At 41.1% G+C, this 16422-nt stretch overlaps 1 protein-coding gene across 1 annotated transcript in view; it reads left to right on the top strand.

Annotated features, from left to right (window-relative positions):
* Positions 1-16422, top strand: part of CHID1 (chitinase domain containing 1) — a 780048-nt gene that overhangs the window by 7327 nt on the left and 756299 nt on the right. Inside the window, exon 2 of the mRNA XM_029582484.1 lies at positions 8856-9006. Within this exon, the coding sequence (XP_029438344.1) occupies positions 8896-9006 (111 nt within the window). The 5' untranslated portion in view covers positions 8856-8895. The remainder of the gene's footprint in view (positions 1-8855; positions 9007-16422) is intronic.

The raw sequence follows: 16422 nt of genomic DNA on the forward strand, positions 1-16422 counted from the left end.
AGTGCCTCAGGGATCTGTATTGGGACCCTTACTTTTCAATATATTTATAAATGATCTGGAAAGAAATACGACGCGTGAGATAATCAAATTTGCAGATGACACAAAATTGTTCAGAGTAGTTAAATCACAAGCAGATTGTGATAAATTGCAGGAAGACCTTGTGAGACTGGAAAATTGGGCATCCAAATGGCAGATGAAATTTAATGTGGATATGTGCAAGGTGATGCATATAGGGAAAAATAACCCATGCTATAATTACACAATGTTGGGTTCCATATTAGGTGCTACAACCCACGAACGAGATCTAGGTGTCATAATGGATAACACATTGAAATCGTCGGTTCAGTGTGCTGCGGCAGTCAAAAAAGCAAACAGAATGTTGGGAATTATTAGAAAGGGAATGGTGAATAAAACGGAAAATGTCATAATGCCTCTGTATCGCTCCATGGTGAGACCGCACCTTGAATACTGTGTACAATTCTGGTCGCCGCATCTCAAAAAAGATATAATTGCGATAGAGAAGGGCTACCAAAATGATAAGGGGAATGGAACAACTCCCCTATGAGGAAAGACTAAGGAGGTTAGGACTTTTCAGCTTGGAGAAGAGATGACTGAGGGGGGATATGGTAGAGGTGTTTAAAATCATGAGAGGTCTAGAACAGGTAGATGTGAATCGTTATTTACTCTTTCGGATAGTAGAAAGACTAGGGGGCACTCCATGAAGTTAGCATGGGGCACATTTAAAACTAATCGGAGAAAGTTCTTTTTTACTCAACGCACAATTAAACTCTGGAATTTGTTGCCAAAGGATGTGGTTCGTGCAGTTAGTATAGCTGTGTTTATAAAAGGATTGGATAAGTTCTTGGAGGAGAAGTCCATTACCTGCTATTAAGTTCACTTAGAGAATAGCCACTGCCATTAGCAATGGTTACATGGAATAGACTTAGTTTTTGGGTGCTTGCCAGGTTCTTATGGCCTGGATTGGCCACTGTTGGAAACAGGATGCTGGGCTTGATGGACCCTTGGTCTGACCCAGTATGGCATTTTCTTATGTTCTTAGAACAACCACCGGCAGGTTTTTATGCTGGTGAAGATTTTAAAGGCTTGCACAATCCATCAACACGATCACAGAATTGATTTCTCATCATTTTATGATGGTCTTTAATTCCTGAAAATTTTACTCCACCACCCCTCATCAGTTTTTGTTCTCCAAGTCATACACCCCTGGAGCAGCTGGCGGCATGTTTTTGTGCTGGTGAATCTTCTCAGTTTCCGCTCATCCTGATTCATCTTTTGAGTGCTTTGACGTCTGTCTACACTCTGACACTTGGTGTCTAACAGAACATCAATTCATTCACCATAAAAACGTTTCTTTCACTGATAAAACCTAAAACACACCGGTATAAAAATGTGCTGGCAGCTGTTCTAGGCTGTAATCCCCCCCCCCCCCAAAAAAAAAATAGCCAACTATCTGGCTAAATAATATAGCTGAGTAAGTGTTAAAATACTACTTATCTGGCTATGTTCAACATTATATGCCACATATCTTTTAGGTACGTGACTGTGTTGGGTAGATTTTCGCATATTTTATATCGTGCATGCACATCTGTGTGCATGAGGTAAAATACATGTGCTTGCGTGTGCGTGTCCATATATACTTATGTATGTAGGCATGTGCACACGTGTTTGAAAGTTACCCTCCCTGATTGTAAGCCCTCTGGGGATAGGGAAAAACCTACAGTAGCTGAATGTAATCCGCTTTGAAGTAGCTGAAAGGCAGAATATAAATAAGATACTCCATTTCTTGCGTATTCTACTGTAGTGTACTTAGTACATAGAAATTCCTATAACACATTATCATAAACGTGCAAGTTTCTGTACCTAAGAAATTAATCAGACATCATGAAATGTTCACAACTCCTAGTTGTAGTGTCAGGCACAAATGCTAGTCATTTTTGGGATGCACCCTTCTGGTCTGCATTTTCTGGTGAGGTTTCAATACAATATACCTCAGTGGGTAGGACAGCTGTCACTCAGTGGTAGTGAGTAAAGATTGCAGAGATGGAAAAATATGTTTTTAATGATTTCATACATACTGACCTATGCCAGGCATTCCTGATGCTTGTATCTTGCTAAGTAGTTGAAGACTTTTCTGTGGGCTCTAACATGAATGATTTTTGACTACCTTGTTATGTTTTTTTACTACTTTTGCTTTATTTTTACACTTTTTTTTTTCTTTGCTTTCCTCCTCTCCAGCCTTTCTTTAGCACTTCTCTCTGGCCTGGGGCCACTCAGGATTGAGCCAGCTGCAGTGGCAACTCCTTTGAGGGTTAGGCCAGCTAGAGCAGTGAGTGACTTGTGCCCAGGATTTTTCCATCTCGGTCCCTATGTATCTGGTTCCCGCCTTTCTCCTATCTCCTGTGGATCTAGAGCATATGTAATTGAGACTGTATTGTGGTTGTTGAAGTGTGGCAAATGTTTTTGGCTTCTTGTTCCTAGATCATAGCTGCAAAAAAGTGAGAGGAAAGCCAGAGATCAGCAGGAGTCTATGGCACTGTGCCAGGAATGAAAATGAGCAGACTCGATCTACAGTCATCTGCTCTGTTCTGTGTTAGATCATGCTGACATTACTCCTTGAGCGTGCTCAGGGCATTTTGCTTTAGGTGATCAATGTCCTTAGCATGGTTTTGCCTGTCCAAGCAGGAATAATGAGCCTTCGTTCTAGTTTAATGATACATGTAATACATAATGTACCGCAGAGAGGGTCCAGCTATTTGCCATCGCCTCCTTGCTGGCCTCAAGTGGGTGAATTGCTCCTTAATATTTAGGGTTTTTTGGGGGAAAAGGCTCACAAAAACATGCCTGTACCTGTATGCAGGCAAAAATCCTCATTACATTACATATAAAATAGAAGATAATGAGATTCATTAAAAGATGCGAGAGGAACAATGCTTTGGTGAAAATACCTCGTTTGTCATAATAGTATTAGCTTAGTGAAACATTTATACTTACGGCTTCTGATTATTGGTTATACAGAACATAGAAACATAACGGCAGAAAAATATATATGGCCCGTCTAATCTGCCCATCTGCACCAACAGCTCAGCTCTACAATCCCTGCCACTCGCTTAGAGATCCCCTATGTTTGTTCCATGCTTTTGTGAATTCAGATATCCTTGTCTCCACCACCTCCACTGGTAAACTGTTCCATGCATGTTGGGCAATTTATTATTTTCTCTGGAACTTGTGTTTGAGCTGGCCTGCAGGTAGGTTTTACAAAAATGTTAATGCTGAGGTTTGGGATACTTGTTCAGAGTGAGGCTTGGACAGACTATAACATCTTGCTATGGTATTGATCAGAAAACCATTGCTAATACTCTGTGCTTTGATTGGCTCTTTCAACAACTAGGCCTGAACTAGCTGGGAGTAGAGGGAGACCAGATATGTGCTAAGGCCCTGTTACAAGTGGTGTTTACAGCCCTTTTCTTACCTCCCCCGCACTGGATGAGTACAGGGTCATTCAATATCAACTGGACCAGGGGCCCACGCTCAACCTCCTCCAAATCAAATAACATTTTGTGGTCTGAAACAAAACCATGCTAAATTTTTCACCTGGATTTCCATTGGTTGGAGAGGTAGAGGCAGTTGAATGGAGGTCCCCACTGAGTACCATGCTCCGCACGATCTAAAATGGCCATTTTGTCCAGGTGTTGCAGCCTGAGAACACTTCAGAGGCCTGAAATTTTGTGAATTAGTACGTGGTAAGTCCCAGTGCAAAGTTTGGAACATAATGTGAGCTTGCCTCCCTTATTATGGGCCAGCAAAGTATGTGAAAAATTTAACAAAAGAAATATAAGGTCTACTTTGACTCCTCATTGCTCCTGACCTATATTTTGATTCAGGCCCTGACTGGAACAGTAGTCCTGGCCTATAGCATATACGTATAACATTTGCACCAAGAGGCTTTACAGGCAACTGGAAGCAAAGCTATAATTACATAAAGACATGATGCCACTTTTTTATGCATATTTTTGCCAATTTTCAGGTGCAAATATCTCTAATGTGTAGTTTTTAAATCTTTTCTTTTTTATGTCATTTGAAAGACCATGTTTTTTTTTGTTTTTTTTCTACAAAAGTTGCCCTGTTTCATTTTGAACCCAGTCTTGCTTTGGTCAGAATTAAGGCCCCAACGATATGCATCATTTGCATGCATGGGTGTGCTCTGTTAAAAAAAAAAAAAAAAAAAAAAAAAAAAAAAAGAGGCATCTTTGGCACCCTGCTGTGTAACACGCAAATGAGCTAGAGATGTGAAATTCTACAGTGCGGCGAAGCTTGTGGAGCTTACCATGCTTGTAGCATATGACACATCTTGCTTCGACATACTTTTTTTAAATGACCCCTCAAAATGGACATTTTATTGTGCTGTGATACTTTTGCATGTTCAGGCTTGCATACAGTAAATATCACCTTCACAAGGAGCCATGGTAATGTCATGTTAGCAGTGTGTTGTGGCAGAGAATTTGGAAACATGCCCTGACCTGTGAACTATTGTGTTCTTTGTGGTATCAAATTTTTCTTTGTCCCAAAGGAGGACATTAAAGCAATCAGACCTGTTCAGGATGACAGGTGTAGCAAAAGTCATACAATTGCTGGCACAAGGGAAAATCATCAATTCAAGCCGATTGATGCAACTCAAATTTGCATTAGCAAAGTTTTGAATGATGTCACCTCATTCATTGCAAGTGTTCTAGGACATGAACGTGAATATTTTCCTGCCCTTCAAGAATCCAACTTCCAACTTGATCAGTATTTAGCTTGCATCTATGATAATTCCTGGTGGATTGGCCATATATGTGAAGTTTTAATTGAGGAATGTGATGTCTTGGTCAATTTCTTGCACCCCGTAGATCCTGCCAGGTCATTTTACTGGCCGCCCCGTAGAAACATCTGTTGGGTTCCAGAAGAGCACATTATCGCTACCCTTGCTGCACCCATAACAACTTCATCAGGGAGGCAGTATATTTATTCACAAGCCACTTTGTCATGCATTGATGGGACATTCAAAAGCATGGGCAAGGCAGGAGAAAAGGCTAAGTGAATTTTTGTGAAATCTGCAGTTTAAGCAATTTTCGTATGTAGTGTCTAGCCTCTTCTTGATTTGTGCTTAAATTAAAGCTTGGCAACCTGTGGCTGGTACCTTGTCTGGCTGGAGTGGCCCCTAGGCGATGGGGTTGTCAACTTTGCTGAATTGGCAGTGGCTCAGCCACCATTGACCAATGCAAGGTAACTAATCAGTATACAAAGTTTTGCACTGACTTTGATAACAAATTTATGAAAATATGCCTAAACAAATGTGTCAAAAGCTTAAAGTGTGGTAAGCACAGTAAACGGAGCTGCATTGTAAAAATTTGCATCTCTAGCTCATTTGCATGTTTCACAGTTGGGTGCTAATAATGTCTCTTTTTAACATAGTGCATTCATGCTTTCAAATGATGCTTGTCTTTGGGACTGTAATTCTGACCAAAGCAAGGCTGGGTCCAAGACAAATGGTGATTTTTGTAGCATAAAAGATGCTCTTTCAAATGGCAATAGAAATAAAAAAAAAATTTAAACCTACACAGCAGAGATATTTGCACCCAAAAAATGTTGAAATTTTGCATAAAAATGTGACATGTTTTTATGTAACTATATATTTTCTTTTTTTTTTCTTTTTTTTATTTTCTGTTTGTGCAATTTTACATATTTAAACAAGATTATATTCTTGATTAGAAATACAAAGAAACAGTAAGTAATAAGTTTCACAAAAAAGAAGAAAATCATACAGCAATTACAAATTATTGTTTCTTTAACTTTAGTCCTCAAATTGAGGGGGCATAGATATACACAACCTAAAGAAATATTTGTAAAATACTTCAAGAAATTAAAGCCAATCAATGTAGCATTCTAGACCGATTTTCTTTTCAAGAGGAACCGGGTACATTGTCACAGGGTTCTATGGAGCCCACGGGAGTCTTCCCTGCCAAAAACTGAGACAGCTGAGGGGGCTCAAAATCCCTATGTGTATCCTGCAAACTTCAGCCTCCTCTGGAAACTCCATTCATGTCATTACCAATAGATTGGAGCTGCTTTTGAATATCTGATAATGTGGCAATTGTATTCATGGTAAAATTAGTGCCTCGGTTTGTTTTGGGTATTTTCTTTTCTAAAAATGGTCTTATGAAGGCTGGGACTTGACCTTTGGACTAAGCAGACACTGCAGAAGGTATATTATGATTTTGATAAATGAAGGTACCATAGTATTTTCTTGTTTTGTAGCTGTCCAAGGTTCAAAGGATAGGTATACTACAGCTTCTGACCCTTCTCTCTTTATTCTCTGCTGCTGCCCCATCTTTCATTTGTGTTGTGTAGCTTGGGTGCAGTCCTCATAGTTCACAAATGACAGATCAAAGCCAGATTCTAGTTTTAGCTTAAGTGCATGGAAATCACGAGGGCAATGAAAAGAGCATTCTGACCAAATAATATCTGCCCCATCATTGACCAGGCATTGTAGTCCGAGTCATGGAGCGCTGATCATGACAGGAGAGAAAATAGTTTAGCTACCACTTCTTCCCCCAATAGGTTAAACAATTTGTCTATGTCCTGTAGGCTCTGTATAGGGGTGTACAGGGATAAAACCTAATTTGTTTTCATTTTTCGGTTCGTTTTTCAGGAGGTTCTTTTTTCATGAAATTCAATTCGTGGAATGTTTGCTTCATTTCATTCATGTGAAAAAAATGAATCAAATGTTTAAAAGAAAATACCAAAAATGAAGAAAAAAATGAAATCGAGCCCTCCTGCCCCGCCAACCCCAACCAATCCAGTGGGAATCCACCGGTGAGGCCCAGGCCCAAGCTGAAGCCTTGGCCTTGTGTAGGCTAAAGCCGTGATAGATCGACGCAACCTCAGTCTTGGCCTGTGCAAGGCTGAGACTTCGGCCTAGGCTTGAGCCCGGGCCCAGTCTTGTCTCGGCCTGGAAGCCGGGTTCCAACGCTAGGGCTTCGGCCCAGGTCCAGGCCCAATGCTGGGTCCCGATGCCAGGGCTTTGACCCAGACACATGCCCAGTGCTGGGTTCTAAAGCATGGGTCCAGGCCGAGGCCCCAACATTGGGCCCTGGCTTTTGGGTCAGGTCCTGGTGTCTGGCCTGGGTCTGGGCCAAGTCCCTGTTGTTGGGACCCATCCTTTTGGGCTGGGCTGCAGCATTGGGCCAAGGCCCAGGTGTCGGGTCATGGCTTACAGACCGGGTCAAAGCATTGGGCTAAGGCCCCAGCATTGGAGACCTTACGTGGTCAACTCAGGAGCATTCACCTCAATGGAAAGCATCAGTTGGAATAGAAGAGCCAAAGAATGAAGAAGCAGAAGAGGATCTCTGAGGCCTGGGCTTGACCCTGGGCCAAGGCCCCAGCTTTTTGACACAGCCTTTAGGTCAGGTCCTGGTGTTGTGCCTGGGTCGGGCTGAGACCCCAGCATCCGGCTCCAGCCTTCAGGTCAGGTCACAGCATTGGGCTGAGGTCCTGGCATCTGGACCCTTGCGTAAACTCTGGAGCATTCATCCCAGCGACTGACATCAGTTGGCATAGAAGAACTGAAGAAAGAAAAGGCAGAAGAGTATCTCCGATGCTGCGGATCTGTGCCGAGGCCCAGGCATCTGTCCCAGCAGGTTGGGTCTGGTTCCAGGTTGAGGCCTTGGCATTTGGCCTTGGCCTGGGCCCCAGCCTAAGCAGAGGCCCAGGAGTTGAGCTTGGGTCTGGGTCAAGTTCCTGGCGTCAGGAACCAGTGTCAGTGCCTGGGCCCTGGCCAAGCCCTAGACCTTGGGACCTGGCCTCCATGTCGGTCCTGGATCCAGGGTCGAGATCTGGCCTCCAGACATATGCCCAATTCAGTCATTTAAAATGAATGCAATGAATAAGGTTAGTTTCATTTGGGGTGCCTCGATTTGTTTCAAGGTTCCCTAAATGAAACAAATTGGCCTTATTTGTTGCATTTTCCATATTTGTTTTAAACAAATGCATATCCCAACTCTGTTATTGTCAAGCCCCAAGGGGACACTCTAGTTTCCCTCCCTCCTCACATCTCTGATTGCAAAGCCCAGTGGATCCAGAGGCAGTCTGTAGCACCAAGCTGCTTTATATTCACCTACCGGTAGGGCTGGTCTTAGCCTCAGTGGCACCCTGTGCAGCCAGTAGAGGGTGGGAGAGATGAGGAGTAACCTGGGGATCCAAAGAGTGGGGTGAGTGGCTGAAGTGCTAGTGGTAGCTGTTGTACCTGCTTTGGTTACATGGATGGAAAGCTGTTCTTGCATTGAACCAGCAGATGTCGCCACTGGTGTGCTCTTTGGCACTTTCACTTCTGCGTAGCAAAGAATCAGGATTGTATTAAAAGCTTACTGGGCATTTTCTCTTTGTTCCAAAGTACCTTCATGTTAGTCTGATTTCTAAACAGGTTGCAGAATGTGCTTATTTAAAGATGATTTATATTATAAATATTCTATAACTCTGTGTTCTTGGCATCCCCTAATCTCATTTTGTTTGTTCTGAAGTGTCAGTAGTTTTTGATATGAGTTAACTTTGAGACACACTCTTAGTTTTTTTGTACAAGTAAGGCCTCTGGCTTTGCTGTGTTTGCCATGTCTTTAAGTATATCATACAAACATCATCTGAATGAATTTAAGAGGAATTTGCACAAATTTATCTCTTGCTTATGAACTGATCACATACTTCTCTGACTTTACGAATCTCATGAGCATGAGTCTGTATTTTCTATTGTGCTGTGACTCCTTTGGTTTTAATTCTTGTGTCTCTCTCCGTCTGTCTTACAGTGGCATTGGCATCCTCAGTGTGGTATAGTCATTGAGTAATATGAAGGGTCTCTGCGCTGTACTCTGCTTGACTGTGGCTTATCAACTGACTGGTGCAACTCTGTCAAAGGCGGACTCCAAGAAAGCCACTTCTAAAACCCTGGAGGTGAAGGTAGGAGGGCAAGCCTATCGCTCAGCAGAGGTCATATGCCATTGAACCCAAATCTAGAATTAGTCATAGTGTAGTGTAGAATAGAAAAAATGCGTAACATAGCTTTTCTTTAATGTTCACTATTATAAGAAAGAAAAGAAATAGGCCGTACATAGGGTGAAAGGAGTGGCCCAATGATTAGGTTCCTGGTGTTTGAAGCTGCAGGTTTGAGGATCGGTGGTGTGCTTTGGGCCTAATGCAATATGTCAGGATAGGAAATGGGGCTTGAGAGTGAATTGACAGTGTAGGGGAGCGGGGTGATTAGCATTCAGGGGCAAATTTTCAAACTCTGCACTGAGACAAAGACCATGCATACGTTTTTCTCAAAGCAAAAATACACATGTGCTTTTGCTTTGAAAGCTGCTGCGATCACTTTTCTGCAGGAGACAACACTGGAGACTTTGTTGCTTTCAATTTTTGATGTATTTCGGTGAGGCTTTGACTGTGGCACCGAACACTTTTTAGTATTGTTTGCTTTCTCTGCAGCATTGAACACCATTGTCCATAGGTTGTTGCTGCAACAGCTAGAACTTATAGGAATGAGTGGTACCCCCTTAAATGGTTCACTTCTGTTTTTGGATCAGCAAACTCGGAGCGTACATTTGCTCAATAAACCGCCATCAGCTTTGTTTCAATTACACAGGAGTCCCACAGGGACTCCTGTGTAAGTGAAAGTGGGGTTGAAAGTGTAAGTGAAAGTGGGGTTGAAAGTGGCCTTTCAACCCCACTTTTTAATATTTATAGTGCTCCCATTTGCCAAGTTTTGGCAGATATGGATGTCGATTGTTGACTTTATGCAGACAACATCCATGGGGATTGTGCTGGTGTTTGAGCTCTTGCATGCTTCAGGATGGGCTTCCGCTTCGCAGTCTCCCCCATCAAGTAATGCTAGTGATGGATACTTTTATAAAGGGATGGGGGCACCCACACAGGATCCTTTCGGACCCAAGGCGTTTGGTTTCTATTTATTACAAATTTATTGTCAGCATTTGTTGCACAACTGTCCAAGGCGGATTACAGATTAAAACATACATAATCCTTTTGATAAACTTTGCCCAATAAACCAGAGTAAAACACAGAACACATTTTGGTCTGCGCCACATATAATTCAAGGATAAATAGCCACGAGGATTTATCAGACTGCTTTTTTTTTTTCTCCATTTAAATTTTTTTATGGAACTGCTTCAGCATATGGGGACAGGTAATTAAGCCTTCATTATCATCAAACAAACGTAGTATTACAAAGCCAAAACCCCAGTACATTAATCAGAATTATACATGTTACTTTATTTGAGACCCACCCTCTGCCCCCACATAAATCCAACCCTAAGGCAAGCCATAACATCATACCCTAAATTAAATCGCACATAAGTCTTCAGGTAATGCAGTGCAGTAGATAGACATGAAATATCCAACAAGCACAAAAACATATAAATAAAAAGAAAATTACCCCATATGGAGATGCTTGCCAGTACCCTAAATGGTAAGCAAAATCATACAAAAAATAACAATAATTGACCAGGGGACTGTATGGCCCATCTATGCGTTATTTTCTCTATTATCTTGTAATGATATAACATAGGGCATTCAAACCCATGCAAATCTGGTCAGGGAACCATTCCTATTGCTGTCAATTTTCCCATATATTAAACTCTGTGAAGCCTTCCCTGAATTGATAACAGACTTGGAACATCTGTTAGACACCATTTATAAGTTTTCTCACTTTTAACAGCCAACAACACTTGCACCAACAGTTTGTGCTCTATCTCAGGAAATGACTAGTTTGGGATCCCCAACAAAGTTTCAGATCCCTCTCCATGGTCTGTCCCATTAGTGACTTAAAGAATTAAATAATCTTGGCCCACAACTTCTGCACCTTAGGACAACCCCACCATAAATGAAAAAAAGTACCCTTATCCTCACATCCCCGCCAGCATGCTTCTTTAACCACTTGATATATTCTATGCAGCTTAAACGGGGTCAAATGCCACCTAAAAAATATTTTATAACCAGTCTCCATTATGGTAGCTGAAATAGAGCTTTTCTTTACAGCTAAAAAGCACTGATCCCACCCTGCTTCTTCTAATGGCCTCCCCCCAGATCTCGCTCCCATACCCCAATATGAGCTGGTTTATTCTTCAGATCAGCATTTAAAATACTATAATGTTTTGAGATTAATCTTCCTAATTAGTCGACTTGGTCACAGAAACCCTCAAATAGTGTCTTGCCTTTCTTAAGATCAGAAACAATCCTCCTCTGATTCACAAAGGGGCAGATTTTAAAAGCCCTACGCATGCCAGGCCTATTTTCAAAAGGCTCGGCTGCTTGCGTAAAGCCCCAGGACGCGTGTAAGTCCCGGGGCTTGCAAAAAGGTGCGGGACATGGGTGGTCTGGGGCGGGGTGGGGCCAGAGGCTCCAGGCACAGCAAATAAAGTCAACTTGTAGTTAGTCTTGCCAAGCTGAGTTCATCTAATTCTCCCTTCCCTGCAAATGGCTCTAGTGATAAGGGGAAAAGCAGGGGAGACAAAGGGCACCCCTTTCGGGTTCCCCTTTTAACTTTAAAGGTATCAGTATACCCCCATTTATCTTAATACATGCCTGTGGATGCAGATACAATTTCGGTATCCATGTGATAAATTTATATACCAGTTGAAACTTTTTCTAATACCTGAAACAAATAGGACCAATTAACTCGATTGAAGGCCTTTTCGGCATCCATTGCCAACAAAACCGCTGACTTACCTTGTTCCTTGCCCACCACAACAAATTAAGAACTTGACGACCATTGTCTGAGGCAAGTCTTCCCGGTACAAATCCTGATTGGTCCTCGTGGATCAAGGTCTGAGCAAACCCAATCTGTTAGTTAACACTTTGGCCAATATCTTCAGATCAATATTTATAAGGGAAATAGGACGATATGACCCACACAGCGTGGCATCTTGACCTGTCTTAGTCATAATTGTAATACCTGCTACATTTGCATTAGTAGAAAGTGCCCCTTCCCCACAGAGAGAGTTAAACATTGCAACCATTGGACCACCAGGACTGTCTGGAATGTTTTATAAAATTTGGACATGTAGCCATCTTAATCCAGGTGACTTGCCCAACTTCAGGTCTTTAATAAATTGCCATATTTCATCATTGAGCAAACTTCTGCGCTCCTCCTTACCAGCAAAGGAATATCCTTGAGAAACTCTTTCATCCCCACATCATCCATTGCACCCTCATTAGAGTATAACTCCTCATAAAATTTAGTAAAACGCAATCCAATGCTTGTGGAATCCATCAAGAATTTCCCATCCCTAGCTTTGATTTTTGTACATGATTCTGAGTAACTCTCTTCTTTAACCTCCTGGCCAATAATTGCCCTGGTTTGTTTCCAAAATAAAAAAAAATAGGTGTTTGGATAAATCTAATTAATGAGCAAACTTAGCAAGTTCTGAGGACCACAATTCCTGTTTCGCCCGCTCCAGTTTGCTCCAGATATTTTGATCTAACGATCTCTTATGTAAAAGTTCCCACTTGGCTATTTTTTGTAGCAATGCCAGTCGAGCTCCCTCCTTTTCTCTCTCGACAAACAAGGCTCTAGAAATCAATTTACCTCATACCACAGCCTTCATGCATTCCCACAGTCTCATTATCTAAATCAGACTGCTTTTGAGGTTGATTTAAAACTAAGTAACATCTCAAAAAAGATATAGCAGAATTAGAAATGGTACAGAGAAGGGTGACCAAAATGAAAAAGGGGGTGGAAAGGCTAAAGAGGATACGGGTCTTCAGTATGGAGAAGAGATGGCCGAGGGGAGATATTACAGAGGTCTTTAAAATAATGAGTAGCGTGGAATGGGAAAATTGCTTATTTATTCTATCAAAAAATACAAAGACTAAGGGAGATTCAATGAAGTTACTAGGTGATACATTTAAGACAAATAGGAAAATACATTTTTACTCAATGCATAATTAAACTCTGGAATTCATTGCTGGAGGATGTGGTGAAAGCTATTAGTATGCCTGGGTTTAAAAATATTTAGACAAGTTCCTAGAAGAAAAGTCCATAAGATGGATTTAAGGCAATCTACTGCTTATCCCTGAGATAAGGAGCATGCAATCTATTTTTATGTATGTATGTATGTATTTATTTATTTATTTAAAAGCTCTTCTATACCGTCGTTAAGTTAGATAACCATCACAATGGTTTACAGCAAGGCACGATAATGCATAAAGTAAGTGGTATAGGTTGCAATTAATCATGTGCCATCATAGTGCAGTAACAATTCACTTCAATAAACTATGTGTGTACATTAAGTTTGTCTGTAGGGAGCATATTAGACGGAAAGAATTTAACCTTAATGTGCATTTGTAGGTTACAAATAACAATTTCTAGTTTGGTGCATCAATCAACTGTTTTTTTTCCTTCTCTTTATCTTTATAAAAAGCTTGTTTAAATAGCCAGGTTTTCAGATTGGATCTGAATATTTTGAAGTTTCTCTGCAGTCTTATTTCGAGTGGCATGGTATTCCATAGCACGGGGCCAGCCAGTGATAGTGCTCTCTCCCTAACTTGCGTGAGGCGTGCTGTTTTGACAGAGGGAACAGTTAGTAGAGCCTTATTAGCAGATCTTAGGTTTCTTTGTGGGACATGTACGCGCAGAGCAGTGTTAAGCCAGTCAGCTTTTTCATCGTGGATTAGTTTATGTATTATGCATAAAGCCTTATATTGAATCCTTTGTTCAATTGGGAGCCAGTGTAGATCGGTAAGCGTTCCTGTAATGTGATCATTCTTTTTTTTTGCCAGTCAAAATTCTAGCGCCTGAATTTTGTAATATTTGTAGGGGCCGAATTGTGGATTGTGGTAGTCCTAAAAGTAGGGAGTTGCAGTAGTCTGTACTTGCGAATATCATTGCCTGCAAAACTGTGCGGAAATTGTTTGGTGTTAGTAGAGGTTTAAGTTGTCTTAGGATCATTAGTTTCGCATATCCTTCCTTTATTTTCAAGGATATGTGTTGTTTCATGTTTAGCTCAGGGTCAATTATTACTCCTAGATTTCGTACTTTAGTTGCTAGCTCAACGGTTTGGTTATTTTTAGTTGTGAGTGTTGGTTGGATGTGGTGTATGTTTTTACGTTCAAGGTGTAGGAATTCCATTTTGTCGATGTTTATTACCAGTTCCATCTGATTTAAGAGCTGTTTAATTATCTCAAGATACATATTAGCAAGTTTCATTGTTTCCTCAATGGTGTTTACAATTGGTAGCAGTAGCTGTATATCATCTGCGTATAAGTAGTGTACGATTCCAAGTCCTGCTAGTAAGTGACATACCGGGAGGAGATAAATGTTAAAGAGTGTTGCCGACAGGGCCGATCCCTGTGGGACACCAGTTAGCAGTGTGAATTTGTCCGAAAGTGTATTTTTAATTTGTACTTGGAAACATTTGTTTTTAAGGTATGACTCAAACCATTTTATTGTTTTATTAGTGAGACCTATTTCTTTCAGTCTATTGAGTAGTGTTTTGTGATTTACTGTGTCGAATGCTGCGGAGAGATCTAATAGAACTAGAATGTAGTATGTTCCAGTATCAAATCCTCTTAAGATATTATCTGATAAAGCTAATAGTAGAGTTTCAGTGCTGTAGTGTTTGCGAAACCCATGTTGCGCTGGGTAAAATATGTTGTTACATTCAGTATGGTTTGACAATTGTTGTACTGTTTTTTCAATTAGTTTGGCTAGTAAGGGTAAGTTAGAGACTGGTCTATAGTTATTGAGAACTAGTGGGTCAAGGTTCTTTTTTTTAATTATTGGTTTAATAATGGCTCCTTTCAAGATATCTGGCATTACTCCTTCATCAAGTGAGAGACTGATGATTTTAGTTAGGGTTGGGGCTATTGTGTTGGTGAGTTTTTTTAGTTCAGTAATGGGAATGGTGTCAATTACGTGGGTGGCAGGGTTCATTTGATTTATCATTTTCTCGACTTCGTCTTGTGATACTTCTTCAAATTCTGACCAGTTACTAACATCTTTAGTGGGCATTTTAATCTCTTGTTTGGTAGTGTTAGGGATTTTTTTTCTCAGGTTCTCAATTTTCTCTTTAAAGAATTGAGCTACCTCATTGCATTGGTTCTCTTGTAATGTTTGGCAGTTGTTTGTGTTATCACTAGTTAGATTCTTTACTATGTTAAATAGGGTTCTGGCGTTATTTGAGAATTTTTCTATTTTTGAGCTGTAGTATTTTTTTTTTAGTGTCTAGGATTGTTTTTTTTGTAGTATGCAAGTTGTTTCCTGTACTTTGTTAAATTATCAGCGGTTTTGATATTTTTCCATTCTTTTTCTTTCTTTTTGGGATTCTGCCAGGAACTTGTGACTTGGATTGGCCACCGTTGGAAATGGGATAATGGGCTTGATGGACCTTTTGGTCTGATCCAGTAGGGAAAATCTTCTGTTCATATGGTTGTGGTTTCAATATCGTGTGAAGCTCTCAGCTCTCTCCTCTGCAGAATCAGGCTGGCGCCAAAGGGACAGGAATGGAACATGGGTGTGTGTCCCGCTCCCTGTTATATTTCTGATTGAGAGATGAAGCAGGGCACCTACGGGTTTGGGATTTAAAAGCCACAAATAGATTATATGGCTCCAGTGGAGACTTGCCTCTTCACCCTTGCCCAAATGGAAGCATTCTTATCCCCATGGCACTGAATTAGCATGCCTGCTGTTTCTACATAAATACTCCAGTGGGGGAGGGAGAGAGACAGCCATCAGAGGAGAGACAGAATGAAGGAGCTGGGGGTCTGGGAAGGGGAAGGAGTTGTGGGGGAGGAGGAGGTAAGCTGTGAGGACCTGGTGGTTGGAGAATGTGCAGAAGAAGCAAGGGTGGAGTGCGGAGGAGCTGGGTAGGGTTTAAGATAAAGGGAACATTGAGGATGTAGCTGAGAAGAAGATGAGAGAGTGTAGGAGGCAATGCAATGGGTCAGAGGATAAGAGAATGCAGAGGAGATAGCTGAGAAGGAGGAGGGCTTATGGGTTGGGAGAGGTGATAAAATGGGAAGAGGTGGGAAAGGTGAAAATCAAGGTTGGGAGAGTGGAAGATGGAGAAATAAGAGAATTAAGACCATGGGAAGATGGAGATGAGGGGCATGTGAAGAGGTTTGTGATAGAAAGAAGGGAGATAAAGTTGTGGGAAACAAAGTTGGAGCAATGTGATATAGAAAAAAGAAAGGTGTCAGAGGGTAGAACATATTTTTATATTTTCTGACTTTTCAGTTTACATTTTTTGGAAAATTCTAATTTAAATTCTATATGTTATTGTTTGTACTTTTTTTTTTTTTAGTTTTTAAATTTGTAACACCTAGCTTGGAGAAGAGACAGCTGAGGGGGGGCTGAGGGGGGAT

This window comes from Rhinatrema bivittatum, chromosome 17, assembly GCF_901001135.1.
Source record: "Rhinatrema bivittatum chromosome 17, aRhiBiv1.1, whole genome shotgun sequence".
NCBI classification, from domain to species: domain Eukaryota; kingdom Metazoa; phylum Chordata; class Amphibia; order Gymnophiona; family Rhinatrematidae; genus Rhinatrema; species Rhinatrema bivittatum.